At 47.4% G+C, this 21,365-nt stretch overlaps 1 protein-coding gene across 1 annotated transcript in view; it reads left to right on the top strand.

Annotated features, from left to right (window-relative positions):
* NOS1 (nitric oxide synthase 1) overlaps positions 1-21,365 on the top strand; it is a 122,958-nt gene that overhangs the window by 50,187 nt on the left and 51,406 nt on the right. The window contains exons 6-9 of the mRNA XM_044930142.2: positions 15,585-15,713; positions 17,581-17,726; positions 19,030-19,192; positions 20,440-20,531. Of these exons, the coding sequence (XP_044786077.2) occupies positions 15,585-15,713; positions 17,581-17,726; positions 19,030-19,192; positions 20,440-20,531 (530 nt within the window). The remainder of the gene's footprint in view (positions 1-15,584; positions 15,714-17,580; positions 17,727-19,029; positions 19,193-20,439; positions 20,532-21,365) is intronic.

The following is a 21,365-nucleotide window of genomic DNA, read 5'->3' as shown; positions in this document are numbered from 1 at the left end:
CATCAGTGGAACTTGCTTTCCTTAGCTGCCAGTGGTTGGCCAGGAAAAGAAGGACATCAGGGATCCCATAGTAGGTCAGACCCATGATGCCAGTGGCCAAGCACTCTGACTCCCACAGTGACACCTGGGAATGTTTGGTGGACAAGGCACAATTCTAGTTCTCTATTACGCTGTCCTCAAAAATCCAGGCCATATTGTGTGAGGACTATTGTTATCCATCAATGATTAAGTGAACAAATAGAGCTTGAGTTTTCTTCATATTTTCTCAATTGAAAGTAAAGGGTGTTGCCATAATGCAAACCCTCCCAAGACAAAGAAGGGCAGAGAGAGGCAGACTCAGGTGAGATCCAGGCTGTAGACATGATTTGTTAGGTTTGCACTATATTGTCCTATAGACAACTTATATTTATAACTTTGAATTTATTGCCAGTGTTTCAGTTTTTCTGTAGCTATCATATTTGCAACTTCTCTTACAAGTATGGACAATCTGACCACATTGAGCCTATATTCTTATGGGGAAATAGTCTGCCCAGACTGACTAACTGCTGCTCCCACTACACAGGGCATGGGATTTGCCCCAATTTGCCACAATCCCCACCACTCCCTAGTGTGCCCCTCTCATTGCCACCAACTGTTCATTGTCATTTATCATAACATTAGCACTGTTGCTTTTCTTATAATAGTTAGGGTAAGTGGTAGATAGATATGGACCAAGAGATTCACACATTTCAGGGAAGATGAGAAAGATTTCATGTTTTCTAAGAATGAAGAATATTCTTATGTGTTTGATATGCAACCAAGTGTTCTGTCTCAAGATTACCCAGCTGGCTTTACTGATTTGCCTTACCTACCTGCTCTATGTATCAGAGTTTGTAATCACTGGCCTGCAGTAACTCCTGAGCTCTGGGGTGTAGGGAAGAAGCAAAGGAGGCCTTGACCCCACCAGAGAGACCCTTAATGTCCTGCTGAAATCTGAGCCATTGCAGTCTGATGACTATTTCCTTTCACCTTGGTCAGACAGTGACCAGTTAAAAAACATAACCTTGAACTTCAAGCCTGAGTAGTAGGGCTCAATACTGAGGATGGGACAGGGGGTTTAATAGGCCCAGGGACCTTTGTGGGGCATCATGATGAAATGATCAGTGTCTTAGCCTGTCTGGGCTGCTATAACAGAATACCACAGACTGGGTGGCTTATAAACAACAGAAATATATTTGTCACTGTTCTGGAGGCTGGCACTGGTAGATTCTACATTCGGTGCAGACCTGCTTCCTGGTTCGTAGACCACTTTCTTATGACTGTGCCCTCACATGGCAGAAGAGAAAAGGATCTCTCTGGATCTCTTTTATAAGGGCACTAATCCCATTCATGAGCACTCCACCCTCATCATTCCATCATCTCCCAAAGGCCCCACCTCCACATACCATCACATAAAGGTTAGGTTTCAACAGATGAATTTGGTGGAGGAGGGTCATAAACATTCAGTCCATAGCAATTAGGGGGAGGTGCTGAGAACTTGCCTTAAGGCTGCCTCTAAAATGGAAACTCTATTTCTGTGGAGGAGAAAGGGGGAAAAGAGAGTCTTCCTGAGGTTAAGACAGCCAAACAGTTTTAGACACGGGAGCTCCTGGAATTGTGACATTCAGACCAGCAGTGCTTGGACTTACTCCTTGAATGTTATCAAGTCCTTGCTGTTAGTCTGTGACCCAAAATAAGCTTCAAAATCACTGGCCTGTGAGATTATCCAGGCTCTGCTGTCTGAGACTCAATTTTCCAAATGCCTCTCAGAAATAGAGCTAAAAGGAAGCAGAGACCCAAGTGCTCAGTTATATTGAAGTCCCAGAGCTAAGCAAACAGCTCGGCTACCTCCTGCTAGACACCTCCACAGCCACAGGGCTCAGAAACATTTCCCAGGTGAAGCAAATTAGTAGAAAACCCAATGATTTTCTTTCTGGCCTGAAAGACCAGCTCCTGTGTTCAGCCTCTTCTCTATCTGCTCAAAGCCACTTTACCTGCAGTGCCTGGAATCGGCTCCCTTCTGTCCAGTTGTAACCCACATTTGCTGCTTTTTTAGACATCCAGGGAGGGGGGAGCATTGTTAATAACACAAAGAGAGGCCCAGCTACTACCTGCCAATAGGAGCTGGTGGAAGAACAGCTGGTCTGCTTTTTCCCTGCAAAGACTTGGCAAAAGGCAACAGAGGCCAGGTGAAGTGGGAGAGATACAGGCTAGACATGAGAAAGGACTTCCTGACTCAGACAACTGTTAGGTCCCTGAAGGAATATTATGGTCTGCCCCATTCTCCTTGATACTCTCGTTTGTCCAAATTCAACAGAAATTCTGCCGTAGAAGCACCTTCTCTTAAGTTAGCCTCAGAAATCTGGGATGTGCATCTATACCTGGTGGTCATTTCTCTTGATAGCTTGGGTCAGCAGTGGGTAGAGCTGGTGAGACTCAAATCCCTGGTCACTGGAACATAGTGTATGAGTGACTTGGTGATGCTTATCTTTAACATCCCCTGACGAGTTGTATCTGGCCTGCACTGGTGGATAGAATGAATCCGTTCACCCATCACACAGATAGTCACTCAATACTGCCACATGCGCAACTCTGGGGTAGAAGCATAAGCAAGCAAACTTTGCCCTCCCTGCCCTCAAGACCTTCACGGATGCATGTGGGGCAATACACACATGGACAGTGCAATTAATCCTAAAATAGAGGGGGCACAAGACACTGTGGGGCCATAGATACCTCGGCAGGTATAAGAAAAGATTTACCAGAAGAGGTGACATTTTGCTCTAGGTTTTGAAGATCATATAGGAGTTTGCCTAGAAGAAAGTTGGGGAAAGCATTATAGTTTTAAAAGAAACCGCGAGGGCTGACAAACTCTGTTTCTTTTTCTTACTAAGGATTGTTATTTGATTGCTGTGGTTGTCTTTGGTGCTAATTCCACCTGAGCCACTTTGAGTTTTGACACCATTCTCAAAGCCCCGTACATAACAACCTTCCTAAGTGGAAACGTTCTCCTAGATTAGTAAGAAAGTGGTATTTGTTCATTCTTCCCACAAAACCTTAGGATTTGACTCAAGCCCTTCTTTGCTTCCTTTCTTATTAAGCACCTATTTCTCTTGCCTGCCTGATTTGCTTTCCTAAGGGGCAGGAGTGGAACTGTGTCATGCTTGGCGGTAGAATGTCTATTTTCAGATACAAATTAAGTATCCGTCCAACCCTTAGTGAGTGTGAGAGGTCTTGGGACTGGGGGAAGTGGCATTTCCATTTGGGTTCTTCTTTCTTACTTAGCCCATTGCCCCTCTCTCCAGCCTCTTGCTGACAAAGGCAGCCAGATAGTCAGAGAGATGATTTTCATTTTGAAATCTCCCTGCCCACCCCATCCCCACCACCTCATCAGCAACCTGGCATTTCCTCACCCCTGGGGACATAGGGCTTGTTGCCTTTCAAAATGTCAAAATCTGTTGAGAAGCTTTTCCCTCCTTCCAAGGAAGTGTCGGCCTCCCCCACTAGCCTCTCTGCAGAACTCCAAATTATAAGACATAAAGGGGAGTGCTTATGGGTTCCCAATCTTCAGAGGGTCAGAGGTGTCCAGGGCCCCTCTCTTCAGGAGCAAGCACCCCAAGTGGCCAGTACTGCTGGCTTTGCTGAAGACGGAAAGCAGGCAGCCAGACCCCTCCAAGCTGTCTGGATGAAGGCAAACCAGCCCAACCCTCTGCTGCTCAGCGACAGCCCAGCATGCTTCAGGGAAGCTTTCTAAGTCAGCCCTGACTCACTGCACACTAATGATGTCAGGATAAAAATAATAATAACGCCGACAACAACAATACCACCTTGTGGGGGTGTGGCCGTTCTATTCCCTGGGCTCACCCACAGCACTGGGGTCACGATCTCAGCTCAGGGGTCAACCCAGGTTTGGTCTCCTCCTCCCGGTGACCTTGGTCAAACAGCTGATTGGCATCCACACTGAAGCTCATAGTGGATAATAGGCTCGTGGAGTTGTGAGGAAGAAGAAATAAGATACCATACGAAATGATTGCATCTGCTGTTCATGATAAGAAATAATATGTGTTGAGCGATGGCAGACATTGTGCCAAGCAGTTTAGATCCGCAATCTCATTTAATCTCCAACCCAACCCAGTGGGGTACTGTTCAGTTCAGTTCAGTCACTCAGTCGTGTCCGACTCTTTGCGACCCCATGAATTGCAGCACTCCAGGCCTCCCTGTTCATCACCATCTCCCAGAGTTCACTCAGACTTATGTCCATCGAGTCGGTGATGCCATCCAGCCATCTCATCCTCTGTCGTCCCCCTGTCCTCCTGCCCCCAATCCCTCCCAGCATCAGAGTCTTTTCCAATGAGTCAACTCTTCGCATGAGGTGGCCAAAGTACTGGAGTTTCAGCTTTAGCATCATTCCTTCCAAAGAACACCCAGGGCTGATCTCTTTTAGAATGGACTGGTTGGATCTCCTTGTAGTCCAAGGGACTCTGAAGAGTCTTTTCCAACACCACAGTTCAAAAGCATCAATTCTCCGGCGCTCAGCTTTCTTCACAGTCCAACTCTCACATCCATACATGACCACTGGAAAAACCATAGCCTTGACTAGACGGACCTTTGTTGGCAAAGTAATGTCTCTGCTTTTCAATATGCTATCTAGGTTGGTCATAACTTTTCTTCCAATGAGTACTGTTACTGCTCCCATTTTACAGATGAATAAACTGAGGCCCAGAGAGTTTAATAGCTTAAGGAATGTCACTTGACTAGTAAGTGGCAAGATGGGACTTGAACCCAGGCCATAGAGCCCTACAGCCCACTCTCAACTCTACAAGGCCTTGCACAGAATAAGTGCTTCAAAAAAAGTTCATTATTGTTATTGTTGTTGTTTGGCTAATTATCATATTGCTGATCTAGGCATCATACTGTGTATTTAGGTAAAGGAGTGTTGCTAATGGTCATATTGCTCATGTGAGGCTGAAGGTGACACCCTTATGGCCCAGAAAGGGAAGGTGACCACCCTCAGAGTCTTGGTGGCAAAGGCACACCTCTTTGCCTTTATGGCAACATCGTCATCCTTGTCAATCATTCAGATCAATGTAGCATTAGGTCTTTATCTTCTGGGGCCAGACTCTAGGAATATGCAGAGGGGGGAAGCAATAATGACCTGGAATGGGGAAAAAAATGGGAACTTCGAGGGCCTGAAGTCCATGCCCAGCTCTGTGGCCTGTCAGTTATTAATTTAGGGACAGTCACTTTACATCCAGAGAAGGCAATGGCACCCCACTCCAGTACTCTTGCCTGGAAAATCCCTGGACGGAAGAGCCTGGTAGGCTGCAGTCCATGGGGTCTCTAAGAGTTGGACACGACTGAGCGACTTCACTTTAACTTTTCACTTTCATGCATGGGAGAAGGAAATGGCAACCCACTCAAGTGTTCTTGCCTGGAGAATCCCAGGGACGGGGGAGCCTGGTGGGCTGCTGTCTCAGGGGTCACACAGAGTCGGACACGACTGAAGTGACTTAGCAGCAGCAGCAGCAGCACTTTACATCTCAGAGCCTCCATTTCCTCATCTGAAAAATGGGTTATCATGAGGAATCCACGAACCAGTGGGTACGCAGTGGCCCAGCCTAGAGGAGGCACACAATAGGCATTTAATAAATGTCACTCAAAATGAAATTGAAATCACAAGGCTGTGATTTCAGAACCTAGACATTAGTTCAGAACTGAGACGTACATATTTGTCTCCGTGTCCAGAAACTCTCGCTCCCTAGACAAGCTCCAGACACAGACACATACACGGTAGTCGGCACGCCGTGATATTTGGGATACTGTAGAATCATGCGCAGACATTCCACGCAGAGTGCCCCCTGCCTGGCTCCAGCACATTCCATCGGCCGCATTTACATTGACTCCTTGGGGGCGCCTGCTCACTGTCCCTTGTGCTAAGCCTGTCTCTAAGTACTTGAGAGACCTCCTGTATTTTGAACTTCATTTCTCTCTGTGAGAAAGTGTCCCAGTCCCTACTAGGAGCCTCGATTAAGCCCTTTTCTGCCCCCAACTGTATCTGGCCAGGTATCCTTGGCCTTGATCTGGCTCATGGCTGAAGTGAGATACTCAGGTCAGATTTTCCAAAAAGGATGTTCCACCCCTTCCTCCACCTGTTTGAGGGTTCCTGGAACACCCTCAAACAGGCACAAAGGGATGCTTTCCAGAAATTTATATTGAACAGAGTCCCTCAGTTCCCACTGGCACACAATCCCAGTCTTGCTGATGTTTTCCATCCCTCCACCTGGACCATCACCTGCCTAGTGACCTCCAGGGTCTTTACAGGTCACTTAGTCAGGGGACCAGCCTTCCATGTCCTTCCACCTGTTCCTGTCAGAGGCAGGGTGGAACCAGGAAGTGGGGCCTGAATTGACGGGTGTTTGGGTTCAGCCCTGCTGGAATTTCCACATATTTTGCTAACTGTTTATTTTAACAGTGAGCATATTCAATGCAGGGTCTTCCCAGATGGCACAGTGGTAAAGAATCTGCCTGCCAATGCAGGAGATGCAGGAGACCCAGGTTCCATCCCTGGGTCTGAAAGGTCCCCTGGAGAAGGAATGGCAACCCACGCCAGTGTTCTTGCCTGGGAAATGCCATGGACAGAGGAGTCTGGTGGGCTACGTCCATGGGGTCGCAGAGTTGGACACGACTGAGTGACTGAGCATGCATATTCAACGCAGGCTGTTTGAGTGTTGTCCGAGAAGGACAGTGACATTCTGGTTTGGGAATCAGTGATAGCACTCTGTATGCTCATTTATTGCTTCAAACCATATTCAGATTCTTTCCCTCGATCAAAGTTATTTTTTCCTTCCTCTCTTTACAAATGGATATCAGTTGTCAAAACTCCCTTCACACGGAGATTCTCAGAGGCCCACAGAGCCGCAACCCACTTCTATTTTCTAAGGGTCCCAGGATGTTTTACAAGGTAAAAAGTCCAAAACATAATCACAAAGCTTGTTGTGCATTTTTTTTAAAAAAAAAAACATTTTTTTGGAGTATAGTTGCCTTACAATGGCGTGTTACTTTCTGCTGTACAGCAAAGTGAATCGGCTCTGTGTATACATATATCCCCTCTTTTTAAAATTTCCTTCCCATTTAGGTCACCACAGAGCACTGAGTAGGGTTTATACAGTAGGTTCTCATTAATTATATGTTTTGTACATAGTAGTGTATATACATCAATCCCAATCCCCTAATTTATCCCACTCCCCCCTCCCCCATGGTATCCATAAGTTTGTTCTCTACATCTCTGTCTCTATTTCTGCTCTACATTTTAAATATTTACATTTATCAGTTTAACGCTTTTAATAAACACACACAGTACAATGCAATGTAAGAGGGATGGGCCCCAAGATAATCACAGGATTTCTCAAAATTAATTCATAATGCACATGTACATTCTGATCTGGTAATGGGGTCAGGTTTAAAGTTGTCTAATAATCTAATTATCTTGTGAGATCATCATGACTGTAAGCATCACCTCATTTGGAGAAAGCATCAACAATCTAACTTAAAGACCCCTTGGGTCCAGTGGTTAAGACCCAGTGCTTCTACTGCTGGGGGCATGAGTTCAATCCCTGGTTGAGGAACTAAGATCCTGCATGCCACAGGATGGCCAAAACAAACAAACAAAAATCCTCATCTCCAGCGGCTCTTGTCTGTGAACCCCAAACCATGATGAGTCTGACTCCCAAGCACTCCCTTCTGTAACCATCCTCCATAGAGAACATGGACCATTGAATAGGGGGGAAAGAGAGTGGAGGGGTGAATAATAAGCGATTTCAAGCTTCTGTGGAGTTATTATAAAGAATGAATCACTTTAGAAATCATGCTTTGAATACACTACAAGGAAATTATACTCCAGTGTACTTAACACTGTTGGTTAAGTTTTATAAGTAGCGATTTTTAAATTGCATGGATGGGTGCGTACCCACTGATTTGCAGGCCCATGGGTCTAGAACCTGAGCTGCCACGACTCCTAATAGTTACGCTCACTACTCTAAAAGGTGGTACCCACAGATTGGAGCAGCACTGCCTGGAGCTACAGCAAAGGGGCTGTGGCATGGTGTGTGGCATCTGGCCCCTGGTGTGGATGGCCCGCTGCCCGGCTCAGCCCCAACGTGCTGCCCTCATTTTAGAGCAAGCCAAGCAGGGCAAGTGCTGCAGGCCTCAGAGGGAGGAGCTGGCGCTGGTACCAACAGCGAAAGAAATAAGAACGGGCTCGCTTTGAACAGGTTTAGGCCTCAGCTCCTGGATTCATCTCCTCGAGCTGTTTTCTAGAGGAAGCACCATAAACTGTGTGGCTTCAACAATCAGAATTTATTGTCTGAGTCTGGAAACCCAAAAGCCTGAGATCAAAGTGGCTACAGGGCTCATTCCTCCCGAGGGCTGTGAGCAAAGGTTCTGCTCCAGGCTCCTCTCCTTGGCTCATAGATGACAGTCTTCATGTTCATGTGGTGTTCTCCCTGTGTACACGTCTGTCTCCTAATTTCCCCCTTTTTGTAAGGACACGAGTCATATTGGATTAGGGCCACTTTAACGACCTTATTTTAACTTAATTGCCTCTTTAAAGACTCCAAATAAGGTCACAGTTGCAGATCACAGTTGTCAAGGTTGGGACATCAATGTATGAGTTTGAGGGACATCCTAAGATGCTCTGTGGTACACAGGTACCTCCCTCCCTCCCTTCTGTCAAGCTCTTGTCCCGATCTCATTGTGAGCCTTCTGCCCACAACTGAAGGAGGACAGGGTGCCTGCCCTCTCTTTTTAGACCACCAAGATTCTGCTGTCTAGTGTCTGTCTTCCAGCCTTAAAATCCTCCACGTTCCCCTCACCTCAGCTCCTTACTTCCCAACTTCTGCTAAAAGCCTCACATCCTCCCACTTACCCAGATGGGAAGCCTCAGCATCAATGTTGACTTGTTCTTTTCTCTCCCATCCTCTCAAGCCACAGAGCTCTTGTCCTGCTCCTGACACCCCAACTCCCATCTCCTCCCTTCCTGTCATCTGCTACCCCTGCTGTATTTTCCACTCTCCTGGCCTCTCACCTGCACTGGTGCAGCAGCCGCCTCCTGGGTCTCTCAGCCTTCACCCTCTCCCTCCTACAGTCCTTGCACTCATGTATTTCCTAAAATGGCTTTGATAAGGCACCCTCTTCACCAGGCAGCTTCAGGGGTTCTCACTGTCTACTCATTCAAGGCCAAAGCTTTCAGCTTAGCATTTAAGGGACTCCACAATTTAGAAATACATTTAGATCTTATGTTAAATAGCTCAGGCTGCCATAATAATATACCACAGACCCAGCAGCTTAAACAATAGAAAATTATTTGTCACAGTTATGGAGGGTAGAGATCCAAAGTCAGGGTACCAGCGTGGTCACATTTGGTGAGGGCTCTCTTCCTGGCTTGTAGACAGCCACCTTCATTGTGTCCTTAAACAGCCTGTGCATGCAGAGAAATAGACGTCTCTTCCTATTCATATAAGACCACTAATCCTATCAGATTAGGGGCCCACCCTTGTGACCTCATTTAACCTTAATTACCTTCTAAAAGCCCTATCTCCAAATATGTCACAATGGGAGTTGGAGCTTCAACATATGAATTTGAGAGGATACAGTTTAGTCCATGCTGCTGCTGCTGCTAAGTCGCTTCAGTCGTGTCCAACTCTGTGCGACCCCATAGACGGCAGCCCACCAGGCTTCCCCGTCCCTGGGATTCTCCAGGCAAGAACGCTGGAGTGGGTTGCCATTTCCTTCTCCAATGCATGAAAGTGAAAAGTGAAAGTGAAGTTGCTCAGTCGTGTCCGAATCTTCGCAACCCCATGGACTGCAGCCTACCAGGCTCCTCCATCCATGGGATTTTCCAGGCAAAAGTACTGGAGTGGGGTGCCACCATAGCAGACCTCAAATGTTTGTTGAACAGGTAGTGTGTGCTTGACACTGCTGCTTCTGCTGCTAAGTCGCTTCAGTCGTGTCCAACTCTGTGTGACCCCATAGACGGCAGCCCACCAGGCTCCCCTGTCCCTGGGATTCTCCAGGCAAGAACACTGGAGTGGGTTGCCATTTCCTTCTCCAATGCATGAAAGTGAAAGTGAAGTTGCTCAGTCGTGTCTGATTCTTAGCGACCCCACAGACTGCAGCCTACCAGGTTCCTCCGTCCATGAGATTTTCCAGGCAAGAATACTGGAGTGGGGTGCCATTGCCTTCTCCAGCTTGGCACTGGAGGTAGAACAAAGTGAATGATGTGTCAGCAAAAAGTGGTATCTATATACAAACATCTATAAAGATATATGTATAAAGAAGGTATGATGTGTGTACATACACACACACACACACACACACTGGAATATTACTCAGCCATAAAAAGGAATGGAATTGGGTCGTTTGTAAAGATGTGAATGGACCTAGCTAGAGACTGTCATACAAAGTGAAGTAAGTCAGAAAGGAAAAAACAAATATCGTATATTAACACACGTATGTGTGGAATCTAGAAAATTATAGAGATGATCTTATTTGCAAAGCAGAAATAGAGACACAGATGTAGAGAACAAATGTATGGATACCAAGGGGGAAAAGGAGTGGGAAGAATTGGGAGATTGGGATTGACATATATACACTACTGGTAAAGAACCTGCCTGCCAATACAGGAGACATAAGAGATGCAGGTTTGATCCTTGAGTCAGAAAGACTCCTTGGAGAAGGGAATGGCAGCCCACTCCAGTATTCTTGCCTGGAAAATCCCATGGACTGTAGCCTGCCAGGTTCCTCTGTCCAGGGGGTCTCAAAGAGTCAGACATCACTGAGTAACTAACATTTTCACTTTCACATGTATAAAACAGATAACTAATGTTTAAGTTAATGGAAACCTAAGTAAGATAGATTCGCTTTCAGCCACTGGAATTCAATCCTTTTGATCAGGAGTCTGCAAAGTTTTCCTGGATAGGAGGCAATAGGAAATACATGTGACTTTGTGGGCCATTCCATCTGAATCTCCATCTCAACTACCCCCACTCTGCCACTGTATCTCAAAAGCAGCCATAGACAATATGGAAACAAATGAGGGTAGCTGGGTGCCAATAAAACTTTATTTACAGACACTGAAATTCAAGCATCATATAACTTTCACATGTCGTGGAGCATTATCCTTCTTCTGACTGTTTTATTCAACAAGTTTAAAATGGGAAAACCATTCTTAGCCCATGGGCTATACCAAAAGAGAGGGTAGACCAGATGTGATCCATGGGCCACCATCTGCAAACCCCTGCTTCAGAGCATGCAGCTGTAAGATGCTGCTGCCAAGAGAGAGGGGATCACGGTAGAGCCTAGAACACAAGTCCATAGCACACAGTAGGTACTCAGTGTGTATTTACTGAAAGAGAGAAGGAAGGGAGGCATGGAGGGGGTGTGGAAATCAAGTTGCCAGGGATCCTACAAGCTGAATTCCTGGCTCAGAGCCCAAGGCTGACAACACCTCACCTGCTGTCTCCTTTTGGGCTGCAAGATCATTTCCTTCCATTTCCTCAGGACCTCTCTAAAGACTCACCGAGTGAAGAGGTGTTGACAAAGCCTTTGAAACGCCCAGGAGCTCAGAGCCTGCTTTGCGAATTTAGAAGCAGGCACCGAGGAGTCCTCCTGTTGAACCCACTGAAGTCGAGTCAGTGTCTCCCACCACCTGAAAAGCTTCCATTGTCTACCCTGAACACAAATCCAGGGAAGAACACACTATGTTCCCAAGCCCACTTGTACCCTGTCACTAGTCTAACAACCCACAAGTGCCACTATCCTGAGTTTTTAGACCAAGCACTTCAGTCCCCACTCAGAAAAGTCATTTGCATCCCCCACGCCAGGCCCCTGACTGCTATATTAATCTCCCCGTTTGTCCCCTCCTGAGTCATCTAATATTACTGCTGGCTAATTAAAACATCAAAACCCAAGTACAACAGCCCTGCCAGAGGCCTCCTAATGCCTGGTTTCAAGTGTGCCCTTCACACAGCCCAGGGCGGAGAGTGGCATGGCTCATGCCTGGGCCTCCAATTAGTTGTCTCGTGATGACTACCCCTCGCACATCTGGACCCTCAACAGATGGCTCTTTGATCGCCTGTATCTCGCTCCATCCGCCCTGCCTGTGAAGACTTCTGGCTTCCTCCCACCTTGTCAGGCTCCCCCCACTGCTGCCTTCTGCCCCTCTGTCACCTCCACGGGCCCTGGGCCTGACCCCAAATACCAACACCACGTCTGTTATCCCCACTCTGGGATTGCAGCTGCTCCTCAAACTCTGGGGTGTCTAGAGAAGGTTTTTACTGGCTAAGTGATGCCCAGTATTTAGGGAGGATGGCTAGGGTGCCTCCCATATGGACAAGGGAGGATTTTATTTTCCTAAGAATGCAGATTGCCGGCATGATCAGAGGAATTTGTCACGACAAAGGTCCACCTAGAGGCGACTTCCATCACCTGGACATCGGCTGGGAGAGATGGGAGTGGGAATAGAATCCTAAATAAGGAAGTTCAGAATGTCTAGACAGGCCTTCAAAGAAAGTAGAGTCGTCTGTACATGGCTTCATGTGGGGACATAAGTAAAAGAACTTAAGAGTTTAGCAGGGTAGAAGGGCAGATCGGGAATAGAGGGAAGAATTCGTTCAAATCCTTCTCCTGCTTCCAGGGTGATAGTGCAGTCGTAACACTTAAAGCAGTAGTAGTCGTAACAGGGCTTCCCAGGTGGCGCTGGCGGTAAAGAACCCACCTGCCAATGCAGGAGACGTTAAAAGACGTGGGTTCAATCCCTGGGTCGGGAAGATGCCCTGGAGGAGGGCAGGGCAACCCACTCCAGTATTCTGGCTTGGAGACTCCCCATGGACAGAGGAGTCTTGTGGGCTACAGCTCATGGGAGTTGCAAAGAGTTGGACACAACTGAAGTGACTTAGCACTCATGCAAGGTTGTAACAGGACTGCAGGTTGTACTAGCAGTAGAATAATGACACCAACAATGATGAGGAGTGGCTAACATTTAGGAGGCTGTTGCAATCAGCCAAATGAAAGATGGTGGAAGCTTGGATAGAGTGCGACACAGTAGATGGAGAGAATGAGGACTCTGGAGCCATTTAGAAGGCTAAACAGATGGGAGTCAGGGAAGGTCTGGGTGTGGGGGGTAAAGAAGATGATGTTCAGGACAGCTCCTTCCTGTGGCGTGCACAGGTGGTGGGTGGATGTTGGTACCCAGCGCTGAGATGAGAGCCACTGGGGACAACCGGGTCTGGAAGATCATGAGTCATGGCACCTTCCTTTCGTGCTTTGCTCTCGCTCCCTGCACTGTCTGGCAGTGTTTAATGGTGGCATGCTGTCACTTGCCTCCCGTTCCCCAAACTCCAACGTGGTGGCACGGATGCTTTAGCAGAGCGCTCCACTGGCAGAAAGGTGGCTGTGCCTCTCACTTGTCTACCAGCAAGACTCCGCTCCCTCTTCTTTACCTGATTAACAGGTCTTGACTTAGAAGTCAAGTGACCCTGGTCAGATGCCCCTGCACACTGCCAACATCCCATGTTATGATACTCATTTCATTCAGTGGTAATAGTTCAGTCAATCATCATCTCCACTGGGCTACATAAACTCCATGAGGGCACAGATCATGTCTGTTGTGTTTGTTACTGTAGCCCTTGCCCTTACTGACTTGCCTGGAACATAGGAGATACTCAGTAAACCTGTGCTGGGTGAATGAATGAGTGAGTGAGTGAGTGAGTGAATTGTACATGATGGCCAAGAGGCAGAGTGGTCAAACAGTGGAGGGCGTGGTTTGAAAGCCAGACTGCCAGGATTTGACTCCTGGCTCCAGTTTATTAGTTCTGCGATCTTGTTCAACTTAGTTAACTTCTCTGTGCCTCAGTCTCCTCATCTGTAAAATGGGGATGATAAGGTGGTTGCTTGGCACATAGCAAGTGTTCAGTGGGTGTTAGTTTTCAGTAGTTGTCCTTCAGGGTTCTCTGTGATTTCGGTCCCAGACTTAACCCAATTCGGTCCTAATTCATAGCTCTCTCACTAGCCTGAGCACCTCCATGCTGATGAGAAGTGGATCCTGCCTCCTTTCTGACTTCATCTCCTTTGTATTCATTCACACTTAAACACCCCAGCCACACTGGCCTCCTTGCTGGTCCTTTAAACTTACAAGCTCATCCTTGCCTCAGGGCCTTTGCATGTGCCTTTCCCGCCCCCCCTCCACTTTTCACCATTACTTCTCTCTGTATTGTATTCTTATCACCTCCTGAAATTATATCATCCACATATTAGTTTACTTATTATTTATCTCTACTTCTCCAAAAACAGTGCTCCAGAAGAACAAGGATCCTGACTGCCTTGTTCACCTCAGTGTCCCCAGCACCGACCAGTGCCCTGCACATAGTAGATGCTCAAGAAATACAATTTGAATGTGTGAATACCCTGGCTCTAGGTCACTGCCCACTACGCTACTCTTTGGCATGAGTGTCACTCAACACTGTCTCATCCTCTCCCCTCCCTTGCTCAGCTGTTGCATCAGGGTATACCTGACGCCTCTCCCTTAGAGCTGCTGATGCTTTTCTGATGCATGAACACACCTCTCTCTGGGCTGGTAGACAACCACTCAGAAATACCCAAGAACAGAAGGTGATCCTTATCAGTGAGGCTTAAAATGGATGGGCAACATTTGCCAGCCAGGCCGCTCCCCTCTCACCTACTGGGAAATTTGCTTACAGAGGTGAAGACAAATGGGGGGGCTGAAGATGTTCAAGATGGAAAGGACAGTATGTGCAAAGGCCCTGAGGCAGGGACATGCTTGGCCTTTTTGAAAAACAGAAACCTGAAATTGGAGGAAGGTATCCTATACTTCAAGGGCTTCCCAGGTGGCAAGGTGGTAAAGAATTCACCTGCCAATGCAGGAGACCAGAGTTCAGTCCCTGGGTCAGGAAGATCCCCTGGAGAAGGGAACAGCTACACACTCTAGTATTCTGGCCTGGAGAATCCCATGGACAGAGGAGCCTGGTGGGACAAGCCAAGGGGTCACAAAGAGTCAGACATGGCTGAGCATGCTAGGCTTCAAACCTTTCTCACTTAAACTTCTTGTTTCCCCAGTATTTGCCCAAAATGGTGAGTTTGGACTAAGGCAGGACGGCCCAAAAATCCAAGTAACTTGACCCAACCTCAGGTTTGATTCCTCAGTCCTGAGGGCTGTTACCATTTGGAGAGATTGACAGTGTTCTTTCAGTCACTTATTCATTCAAGAAGTATTCACTGAGTCCCAGCTACGTGCCAGACCCTGTGCTAGAGGCCAGAGAGACCAGCCTCTGAGCTCCTGACCCCTCTCCCCAGGACAGAACATGAGACGTTCTTCCATGGCACCTCCTTCTGTACAGGTAGAGGGACCAGGTGCCAGTCACCTTGCAAGTGTCCACCCCAGAGAGTCACAGACAGGTGGTGACTAGGGGCAGATTCCAGGAAGAACACCACCTCTTCCCACCCCAGTGGAGACAATCTTCCAGTGCCTAATATGCCATCTTCATTCTCTCCTCCAGCCCCCTGCCTCGGGAAAACAGTCTCCCACGAAGAATGGCAGCCCCTCCAAGTGCCCTCGCTTCCTCAAGGTCAAGAACTGGGAGACCGACGTGGTTCTCTCTGACACCCTCCACCTCAAGAGCACGTTGGTGAGTATCCCAGCACGGGGGGAGACCAGGCTTTTCTCAGCCCCAGCAGTATCCACACATGGGACAGAATAATTCTCGTTGTGGGGACCATCCTGTGCATTGTGGAATGTTGAGCATCACCCCTGACCTGGGCCCCCCAAATGCCAGTTGTAACAACCAAATATGTCTCCAGATATTGCTAGATGTCCCCTAGGTGGGAAATCCACCCCCATTTGAGAACCACTGGTAGATACTTAGCTGTGCAGATACTATTTATTTCTGTCCCCTGTACCCAAAAGGGGATTGCTGCTCCTAAGTACATTCTTTTTACATCTCACAATCCAACCACTGATGGAGTTTTGAACAAACCCTTCTTAGTTATCAATCTGTCCTCTAAATTTTTATATATTTTAAAGTCAATCAGTTTCTTTATATTGTAGAAAGTGGGCTTCCCTCATAGCTCAGTCAGTAAAGAATCTGCCTCCAGTGCAGGAGACCTGGCTTCTATCCCTGGGTCGGGAAGATCTCCTGGAGAAGGAAATGGCAACCCACTCCAGTATTCTTGCCTGGAAAATCCCATGGACAGAGGAGCCTGGTGGGCTGCCGTCCATGGGGCCGCAAAGAGACGGGCGTGACTGAGCGACTAACGCTCGGAGGAATGTTGTATCAGTTAGCTATTGCAGTGTAATAAACCACCCCAAAATTAGTGACCTAAAGCAACTACTACTGTTATTTTCCAGGACCTACAGATTGGCAGGGTGGTTCTCATGCTTCTGCAGATCTCTTGCTTCTTCAGTTATCTGAGGGGTCTGCTCTGGGCAGGCTGAGCTAGGAGGGCCTTGGCTGGGATAAATCAGCTCTGTGCCATGGGGCCTCTCAGCCTCCAGTAAGGTAGCTTGGTCTCCTCCATGCACTGGAGGGTCCTGAGAGAATGAGCAGAAACATTCAAGATATCTTGAGGCCTAGAATCAGAGTGGGCACAGTGTCACCTCTGCCATTTTCTGTTGGCCCAAACCAGCTCAGATTCAAAAGGAGAGGGAGGAGGCTTCACCTCTTGATGAGAATTGCTGTAAAGTCACATAGTAAAGGGCGTGAATAGATGGACGGAAAGAATTGGGGCTATTTTCTGCAATCAACATCCCGTGGATCTGTTCAAAAGAGCTATTGTAATCACTCTACTAGTCCTTCCTGATCAACATGGGATCAAAAAATAGTTGGGAGGGGTCTCCCCTGATGGCCCAGTGGTTATGACTCTATGCTTCCAATGTAAGGGACATGGGTTCGATCCCTGGTTGGTAACTAAGATCTTACATGCTGCATGGTGCAGCCAAAAAAAAATTTTTTTTTTAATATTGGGAGATTCAGCATCAATGGTTCTGATTCCCAGAGAATGACAGTCATAAAGCCCCTCTCCTCACCCCACCTCATTGAGTAGAGCAAATAATTACAGAACCTTAAAATGCTAGTTAGGGCTTCCCCTAACTCAGATGTGACTCAGATGGGAAAGAGTCTGTCTGAAATGCAGGCGACCTGGGTTCGATACCTGGGTCAGGAAGATACCCTGGAGAAAAAATGGCAACCCACTCCAGTATTCTTGCCTGTGGAGAATCCAGTGGACAGAGGAGCCTGATGGACTACAGTCCATGGGGTGGTCGCAAAGAGTTGGACACGACTCAGTGACTAACACACACTAAAATGCTGGTTATCTTTTCCTCACCTCGGCTAATCACCAAGTACAACAGTGACTGGAAGCTGGTATGTGAGAAATTCACTTTGGGAATTGAAGGCCAGGGAAACTCTACCACGAATGTCAGAGCCAAGGCCACAGCCCTACACATGCCACACTTGGGTGAAACTAAGTGACAGCCCAAACCTCTTTTCCTTCCAGGGAACGGGATGCACTGAGCACATCTGTATGGGGTCCATCATGCTCCCTTCTCAGCAAATACGAAAGCCTGAAGACGTCCGCACAAAAGAACAGCTCTTTCCTCTTGCCAAAGAGTTCATTGATCAGTACTACTCATCAATTAAAAGGCAAGTTCGTGTCTATACTGGGGAGCCCCAGTACTGGGTACAAAGACTTCAGGTCCAACTCTGCAGACGGTTGAACCAAGACTGAGCAGAGAACCTCTGCCTGCCATGCAAAGAGGTTGAAAATTGGGCCTGATCATGCACAAGGGCCAGATCTGGCCCCTAGAAATGTTTTTGTTTAGCCTGAAGAGTGTCTCTTAAATTTGAAACTCTTCAAGCAATTTCACACCTGGATATATTCCCTAAAGAAACTCTCACACTTGTTCATAAGAAGGTCAGCATAAGAATGTTCACTGAAGCATAGTTATTATGGGAAAAAAATGAAATTAAGCAACCAGTTGGAAATGACCTCAACTCCATTGTTAGAATGTGTAAGTGAACTGTGGCAGTTTCTGTAAAGGAATATTATACAGCTATGAAGACGAGCACATTAAAGCTCTGTGTGTTCATGGAAATGAAGCTCACAAATAACTTTGAGCAAAGGGAAGAAAAAATAGATACATTCTACTCAATAGATACAGTGTATCTATTATAGAAGATACATTTAGGACAGCACCATTTATAAAAAAATAACACTATACAGGATTTAGGGGGATATATATTGGGCTGGCCAGAAAGTTCATTCATTTTTCCATAACATCAGAAAACCTGAGCAAACTTTTTGGTCAACCAAATGCTCAAGTGGCAAAAATCTAGACAAACGCATGAGACTGCTAAATGCCACATTCAAAATAGCAACCACTTCTGGAAAGAAAGTGAGCTATGGTAAGGGGTAGTCCCCAAGGAATTATAAAATATTTTCTTGTTTGTTAATGATTTCCCAGGCTTGGGACACAGATGTTCATTATATTATTTTCTACACCTTTTGTGTAGCCTGCAACTTTTCATAAGAATTTTTTTTAACTTTCTCAAAGTGAATTTATTTAAAAACAAATTTAAATTTTTGTTTAGAAATGAGAAGAGTTCCCTTTAAAAATCAGATGCCCAGTTTCTCTTGAAAGAAGACCTGGCAGTAGCGGCCCCCGATCAGACAACAGCAGTCTGGAACAGAGTTGAGGCTGCCCTCTGGGGCCTAGTCTCGGGCCGGCCTGTTGGCCACAGTCCTGGCCAAGCCAGTTCAGTCCCGTGTTTGGGCCTTTGAAGGCACTTGAATTTGCCTGCCTCTGCTTTATGCACAAACTATCATGTCCGGATATCAATTCAGACTCTCCGTGGCTGCTGGCCTCCTGTAATAGCTCACTCCTTCCAGCAGCCTCTAACTGAGGAGAGAAAGTAATGCTCCCGTGTCCCTTCCCTCTTCCCTCAGGTTCGGCTCCAAAGCCCACATGGAGAGGCTGGAAGAGGTGAACAAAGAGATCGAAACCACCAGCACCTACCAGCTCAAGGACACAGAGCTCATCTACGGGGCCAAGCATGCCTGGCGGAACGCCTCCCGCTGCGTCGGCAGGATCCAGTGGTCCAAGCTGCAGGTGGGCAGTCAGGCTCAGATACTGTGAAGAGCCCCTTGGTGGGGGCCGGTGCGGGGGAAATGAGCTTTAAAAGGGGTCAGCTTCTACCGAGGGCCCTTGGTGGCCATGGTGAGCTATCAGATGGTCATCATGGGGTCCCAGATTCTCAAATCATGACCACATCTGGCTTGTAGTCATGTTTTATTCGGCCAAAGCAATCTTTTTTAAAAACTGAATTTGACGTCTCTAGGTAGGGCTTATACTCTCCAGTTTACCACAGACCCCATTCCTCCCTTTTGTCTTACACCTACTCTCTTTCCTTATTTACATTATTTGCTTACTCCCTGAAAGCATTAGATTCTGAATCTCCTGGTATGATTTTTTTTCCCTTGGAGAATAGTTGTAAATTGGAAATAGATTAGTTATCAGTCTCAGGGGGAGTTTGTCTGATTTGTGTTTGTTTTATTTTTAAGTCCCTATTGCTGTTGTTCAGTCACTAAGTCTTGTATGATTCTTTGCAACCCCATGGACTGCAGCATGCCAAGCTTGCCTGTCTTTCATTATCTCCTGGAGTTTGCTCAAACTCATGTCCATTGAGTTGATGATGCCATCCAACCATCTTATCCTCTGTCACCCCCTTTTCCTCTTGCCCTCAATTTTTCCCAACATCAGGGTCTTTTCCAATGAATCATCTGTTCTCAATATGTGGCCAAAGTACTGGAGTTTCAGCTTCAGCATCAGTCCTTCCAATGAATATCCAGGGTTAATTTCTTTTAGGATTGACTGGTTTGATCTCCTTGCTGTCTCAAGAGTCCCTTGAGCACCACAATTTCAAAGCACCGATTCTTCAGCCCTCAGCCTTCTTTATGGTCCAGTTCTCACACCCATACGTGACTACTGGAAAAACCATAGCTTTGACTATACGGACCTTTGTTGGCAAAGTGACAAAGTCCCTAATCCCTAGCAACCTCACGGGAGATACAGGCAGCCCATTACGAGTCACTCCTCTGCTCAGCATTCCTTTCCCATGGTCACTTACACCCCATGCCTACTTTTAGGGGATTTCTTCCTGGTTTGATTAGCCATGGTTATTAGAATATAAAAAGATACTATAAACACAGGGTGGGGGCTCAGTAATGAAATGCTCACTACCCCTATGGGGCAGCAGCTAGGGTGGGCTCTGGCTGCTTCTCCAATGGGAGGGCTGCCCTGGGCAGGGCTGAATGGGGAAAGGGGAGGCAATCGTTCCCACATTGTACCCCTTACAGGTGTTTGATGCCCGAGACTGTACCACTGCTCATGGGATGTTCAACTACATCTGTAACCACATCAAGTATGCCACCAACAAAGGGAACCTCAGGTGAGCCAACCAGCTTGGGGAAAGGGAATCTGACGTCCCCATGGTGTTGACCCTTGAGTCTGGAGCTGGCTCCCCTGCCATGGAATTGCTCCCCCTCTTTCCTCAGGGCCAGTGCCATGGGGGGAGAGGTGGCCTGGCCTCCTCATTCTGACCTCCACCTGCCTTCTCTCCCGAGAGACAAGACTCCCCTGTGGTTTGCAGAGGTGTAGCAACCACAATCATGTTCATCCCACAGTTTAACATCAACCTCTAGAGGAAGCAGGATGAGATGTTTCAGATTCCCAGGAAGAGGAAAACCCCCTTGCTGGTGGTGACCCGCTTTCACCAGCACCTCCTCTGTTGCCTGGAGCCGCCTCCAAGGTTTCCGGGGTTTCAAATGCAACGTCTCTTCCCTGTGCCATGGGGACCACCATTTCTGGTTTCACCAAGCTGAGCCACATCTGGGACTTCTCTTACCTCCCACCAAGAACAAAGCTGCAGGGTGCAGGCCAAAGCAGACAGGCGCTGATGTGAGCTAGTGGCTTCCATGCTGGCAAGTCTCAGCTGGGAGAGGAGCAGCTGAGAAGGAGCAGCTGAGGCCCCACAGACAGGCGGTGACAGTTGTTAATCATACTCCCTGTCCTGCCCCTGCATCTGCTCCCAGCAGCTGAGGGCCAGCCTCACCTTGGGGCTGCACAGGACCACTGCAAAGATATTCCCACAAGCCCTTGGGCTGTGCTGAGCTCATCCGTGAAGTGGCCTATTGGCATTAAGCATGGCTTTTCTTGGACGTGTCTCTTCCTTGAGAAGGAAATCGTGTTTACCACCTGAGCCCACCAGTGAGAAAAGAGCCTG

The sequence above is a fragment of the Bubalus bubalis genome, chromosome 17, assembly GCF_019923935.1.
Source record: "Bubalus bubalis isolate 160015118507 breed Murrah chromosome 17, NDDB_SH_1, whole genome shotgun sequence".
Classification (NCBI taxonomy): domain Eukaryota; kingdom Metazoa; phylum Chordata; class Mammalia; order Artiodactyla; family Bovidae; genus Bubalus; species Bubalus bubalis.
The sequence above is the reverse complement of the archived record's forward strand: the minus strand, read 5'-3'. Positions and strand labels throughout refer to the sequence as shown.